The 5,607-nt window shown below is 73.0% G+C and overlaps 1 protein-coding gene across 1 annotated transcript in view; it reads left to right on the plus strand.

Moving 5' to 3' along the window:
- Positions 1-506: 506 nt before the first annotated feature.
- LDLR (low density lipoprotein receptor) overlaps positions 507-5,607 on the plus strand; it is an 8,169-nt gene continuing 3,068 nt past the window's right edge. Inside the window, 6 exon segments of the mRNA XM_086769020.1 lie at positions 507-811; positions 2,350-2,472; positions 3,023-3,145; positions 3,240-3,617; positions 4,632-4,757; positions 4,855-4,977. Coding sequence (XP_086625146.1) covers positions 754-811; positions 2,350-2,472; positions 3,023-3,145; positions 3,240-3,617; positions 4,632-4,757; positions 4,855-4,977 — 931 coding nt within the window. The 5' untranslated portion in view covers positions 507-753.

Here is a 5,607-nt window from a genome sequence, read left to right on the forward strand (position 1 = left end):
CCCCCCCGCTCCAGTAAATCCCAGTTGTACAAACCCTTCTCCCTATTTATGCTGCCCAGAGCCGCGGGGCCCCTTCCCGGCTCTTCCGGCGCGATCCGGCGGGAAGGCGCGGTGCCGGATTCCCCTCCCGGCGGCGTGCGCCCCCCCGCCGCCCACCTCGCCGCCGTTTTTTAAACTGGGAGGGAACCGGGGAGGGGGTGGGGGGGAGAGCGGTCGACGTCACTGGATTTCCAGCAGTAATAAATTAAATCCCGCGGGAACGCCGCTGCCGCCCTGGGCTCTCTGATCGCGGGGGGCGAGGGGGGGGCAGTGCCCCGTTTTTGGGGGGGCAGCAGCAGCATGGGGGGGGCCGGACCCTGCGCGGCGCCGCTTCCTCCCCCCGCCGCCTGCGCGGGGAGAAAAAAATCAAGGAATTGAACGAGAAATGGTTGAAAACGTTTTAAAAGCCGCTGCTTGAGGGGGGGTCGGGGTGCGGAGGGGCCCCCACGTCCCGCGTCCGTCCGTCCCGCATCCGTCCGTCCCGTCCCGCGCGCGGCTCTTCCCGCTCCACCTCCTCCGCCGATGCCGAGCGGTTTTGAAAAATCACCCCACGTTTAAACCCCACCCCCGCCCGCTGCCCCTTGAAATGGGGCCTCGCCGCCGCCGCCGCCGCCGCGCTCTCCTTCCTCGCCGCCGCGCTCTTCCTCGCCGCCGCGCCCGTTCGGGCCCCGCGCGCCGCCCGTTTTCGGAGGTCGCAGGGGTCGCGGAGCCGCGATGAGGCCTGGGCTGGCGCTGCTGCTGCTGGGGGCCGTGGGGGTGGCACCGCGCGCAGGTGAGGGGGCGCCGGGGGTGGGGGGGTTTGGGGAGGGGGGGGGGTGTGACCCCCATGGGGGGGGGGGGGCTGCCCCATGGATCCCCTATGGGTGGGGAAGGGGAAAGGGGGGGAGTTGGGGGGGGGAGCGGGACCCACGAGGGCTCGCGCCCCTTCCCCACGGGGCCTGCGCCCCCCCCCCCAAAGCGGGGCCTGAGCCTAAAAACCGGCTTCTGGCACCCAAAAATGGGGGCGTGCACCCCAAAATTGGGTTCTAACCCCCCCCCAAAACCGAGCCGGGCCCCCAAACCGGCGTCTGCCCCCCCCCCCCCCGGGTCAAACCCCAAAACCCGGGTCCTGACCCCAAAACTCGTGTCCTGACCCCCAAAACCGGGGTTTGACCCCAAAACCGGCTTCTCCCCCCAAAAAAACCGGGGCCTGGCCCCCGAACCGGAGCCTGACCCCCAAAAATCAGGGGTCCGCCCCCCCCATCCGGTGCGTGCCCCCCCCATCCGGTGCCTCCGCGCCCCGCCGGGCGCTCCCAGGCTCCGGGCCGCGCCGCCCGGTCCGGTTCCCGGTGGGGAACCCGGTTCCCACCCCCTCGGTTCCGCTGCCCCCCCACCCCGGTTCCGCTGCGGCCGGGCCGGGTCCGGTCGCGCTGCCGCCATGGCCTCAGCGGGGGGCGGGGACAAGGGGTAGCCCCGCCCCCTCGGCCTTGAGAAGGACCAATCGCTTTCACCGCCCCACTCCGCCCCGCCCCGCAGCGCGGTTCTCATTGGCGGCGGAGCGGACTGGCCACCGGCCCCGCGCAGCCAATGGGGGCGCGGCGGCGCCGGGAGAGGGCGCGGCCCGGGCCCCGCCCACTCGGAGACCGCGCGAGGGCACAAAACCGCCCCCCGCCCCCCCGGATGGGCCTGGGACCCCCCCCCCCAGGCTGGGACCCCCCCCATGGGCCTGGGACCCCCCCCATGGGCCTGGGACCCCGGAAATGGGCCTGGGACCCCCCCCAGGGCGAGACCCTCAGGCTGGGACCCCGGAAATGGGCCTGGACCCCCCCGGGACCCCCGGAAATGGGCCTGGGACCCCGGAAATGGGCCTGCACCCCCCCCCAGGGCGAGACCCCCAGGCTGGGACCCCCCCCATGGGCCTGGGACCCCGGAAATGGGCCTGGACCCCCCCGGGACCCCCGGAAATGGGCCTGGACCCCCCCAGGGCGAGACCCTCAGGCTGGGACCCCCGGAAATGGGCCTGTTCCCTCCCCCCCCCCCCCGGGAACGGGCTGGGACCCCTGGGCTGGGCCTGGGACCTGGGAATGGGCCTGGGACCCCCCCCCCCAGGATGGGACCCCCCGGACTGAGACCCCCTGGGCCAGGACCCCCCCGGGATGGGCCTGGGACCCCCCCCCGGCTGGGACCCCCCCTAGGATGGTCCTGGGACCCCCAGAAATGGGTTGGGATCCCCCTGGAATCGGCTGGGACCCCCCCCCCCCGCCCCCCCCGGGGAATGGGACCCCCAGAATTGGGGTGGGACCCCCAACTCCCCCCCCCGTCCCCCCGCAGGCGCGGCGGAGTGCGGGCAGGGCGAGTTCCGCTGCGGCGACGGCGGCTGCGTCGCTGGCGCCTGGGTGTGCGACGGCCGCGCCGAGTGCGGCGACGGCTCCGACGAGACCCCCGACGCCTGCCGTGAGTGCCGCGCGCGCCACGCGTGTGTGTCCGTGTCACGTGTGCCGCGTGTGTGTCCGTGTCACGTGTGCCGCGTGTGTGTCCGTGTCACATGTGCCGCGCGTGCCCTGTGCCGCGAGGCGTCGCGGTGCGCCGCGTGCCGCGAATGCCCTTGCTGCGCCTGCCGCATGCCGTGTGCCACATGTGTCGCGTGCTGCGTGTGCCGTGTGCCACGTGCTGCTGTGCCGTGAGCGCTGGCACCGCGTGTGCCGCGCGTGCCGTGTGCCGCGTGTGCCGTGTGCCGTGCGTGCCGTGTGCCGCGAGGCGTTGCAGTGTGCCACGTGCCGTGAGCGCCCTCGCTGCGCATGCCGTGTGCCATGGGCTGCATGTGCCACGAGACATCGCGGTGTGCCGTGAGCGCTGGCACCGCGTGTGCTGCGTGCGCCGCGTGCCGCTGCAGTGTGCCGTGTCGCACCGTGCCACGCGGCCGCGTGCCGCCACGCGTGCCGTGCCGTGTTATCCCGTGCTTTGCCGTGACACCACCCCCCGTCTCCCCCGCTCTCCCCCCCAGGCTCGGTCTCCTGCTCCCCCGGCGAGTTCAGCTGCGGCGGGCGCCGGCGCCGCTGCGTGCCGGCCTCCTGGCGCTGCGACGGCCACCGCGACTGCGAGAACGGCTCGGACGAGCTGGACTGCCGTGAGCGCCGGGCGGGGGGGCCGCGGGGTCGGGGGGACACGCGGCCGATTCGGGGCGCCGCTCACCGCGCGTCCCCCCCCTCCCCGCCCCGCAGCCCCCCGCACCTGCGGCGAGGAGCAGCTGCGCTGCGGCGACGGGGCCTGCGTGTCGCGCACCTTCGCCTGCGACGGGGAGCGCGACTGCGAGGACGGGGCGGACGAGGCCGCCTGCCCCCCGCCCGCCGCCACCTGCGGCCCCCACGCCTTCGCCTGCGCCGGCGGCGGCTGCGTCCCGCGCCTGTGGGCCTGCGACGGGGACCCCGACTGCGGCGACGGCTCGGACGAGGGGCCCGCCGCCTGCGGGACGCCCCCCCGGCCGCCCCCCGCATGCCCCCCGCTGCAGTTCGCCTGCGGCTCCGGGGAGTGCGTGCACCGGCGCTGGCGCTGCGACCGCAGCCCCGACTGCCGCGACGGCTCCGACGAGGAGGGGTGCGGTGGGTGATCCCGCGGGATCGGGGCCGGGGGGAAAGGAAAGGGGGTGCTGCGGGACGGGGGCGCTCCGGGATGCAGGAATCCCGGGGTGGGGGACTGGGAGTGCTCCGGGGCGGGGGATGCTCTGGGATTCGGGATTTTCCAGGATGGCGGAGCGGGGATGCTCCGGGAATGCTCCGGGATTCGGGATTTTCCAGGATGGGGGAGCGGGGATGCTCCGGGAATGCTCTGGGATTTGGGATTTTCCAGGATGGGGGAGCGGGGATGCTCCGGGAATGCTCTGGGATTTGGGATTTTCCAGGATGGCGGAGCGGGGATGCTCCGGGAATGCTCTGGGATTTGGGATTTTCCAGGATGGCGGAGCGGGGATGCTCTGGGAATGCTCTGGGATTTGGATTTTCCGGGATGGGGGAGCGGGGATGCTCTGGGAATGCTCCGGGATTTGGGATTTTCCAGGATGGGGGAGCGGGATGCTCCGGGAATGCTCTGGGATTTGGGATTTTCCGGATGGGGGAGCGGGGATGCTCCGGGAATGCTCTGGGATTTGGGATTTTCCGGGATGGGGGAGCGGGGATGCTCCGGGAATGCTCTGGGATTTGGGATTTTCAGGATGGGGGAGCGGGGATGCTCCGGGAATGCTCCGGGATTTGGGATTTTCCGGGATGGGGGAGCGGGGATGCTCCGGGAATGCTCTGGGATTTGGGATTTTCCAGGATGGGGGAGCGGGGATGCTCCGGGAATGCTCCGGGATTTGGGATTTTCCAGGATGGGGGAGCGGGGATGCTCCGGGAATGCTCTGGGATTTGGGATTTTCCGGGATGGGGGGGTGAGAAATGCTCCGGGAATGCTCCGGGATGGGAGGGCAGGGATGCTCCGGGGTGGGGGTGCTCCGGGGTGCAGGATTCCGGGATGGGGGATGAGGAACGCTCCGGGAATGCTCCGGGCTGGGGGCTGCTCCGGGCTGGGGGCTGCGCCGCTGCAGCACCGTGCGACCCCCGCGCCCCCTCCCCCCGCAGCCCCCCCCGCCACGTGCCGGCCGGACCAGTTCCAGTGCGGGGACGGGCGCTGCGTACTGGGAGTGCGGCAGTGCGACGGCGAGGCCGACTGCGCCGACGGCAGCGACGAGGAGGGCTGCCACAACGGTACGGGGCGGGGCGGGGCGGTTTGGGGGGGCTCGGGGGGGTCCCGGGGGGCTGGGGGGCTCACCTGCCCCCCCCTCCTCGCCGCCCCCCGTCCCAGTCACGGCCTGCGACGGCCGCCACCAGTTCCAGTGCCGCTCGGGCGAGTGCATCCCCGCGGAGCGCGTCTGCGACGGCAAGCGCGACTGCCGCGACTGGTCCGACGAGCCGCTCAAGGAGTGCGGTACGGCGGGGACCCCCAAACCCCCCGGGACCCCCGAAACCCCCCGGGACCCCCAAACCCCCCAAACCCCCCTGCGATCCCCCAAACCCCCCGGGACCCCCAAACCCCCCCAAACCCCCCTGGGACCCCCCAAACCCCCTGGGATCCCCCAAACCCCCCCAAACCCCCCTGGGACCCCCCAAACCCCCCGGGACCCCCCAAACCCCCCCAAACCCCCCTGGGACCCCCCAAACCCCCCTGGGATCCCCCGAAACCCCCCGGGATCCCCAAACCCCCCAAACCCCCCTGGGACCCCCCAAACCCCCCTGGGATCCCCCGAAACCCCCCGGGATCCCCAAACCCCCCCAAACCCCCCTGGGACCCCTCAAAACCCCCAAACCCCCCTGGAACCCCCTGAAACACCCCCAAACCCCCCTGGGACCCCCCAAAACCCCCCAAGCCCCCCTGGAACCCTTCAAAACCCCCCCAAATGCCACCTGGGACCCCTCAAACCCCCCAAGCCCCCCTGGGCCCCCTCAAAACCCCCAACCCCCCCCCCCGAGCCCCCTGGGACCCCCTAAACCCCCCCAAACCCCACCTGGGACCCCCCTGGGACCCCTCAACCGCCCCCCAAACCCCCTTGGACCCCCA

This window comes from Chlamydotis macqueenii, chromosome 30 (assembly GCF_036417535.1).
Source record: "Chlamydotis macqueenii isolate bChlMac1 chromosome 30, bChlMac1.mat, whole genome shotgun sequence".
NCBI classification, from domain to species: Eukaryota; Metazoa; Chordata; class Aves; order Otidiformes; family Otididae; genus Chlamydotis; species Chlamydotis macqueenii.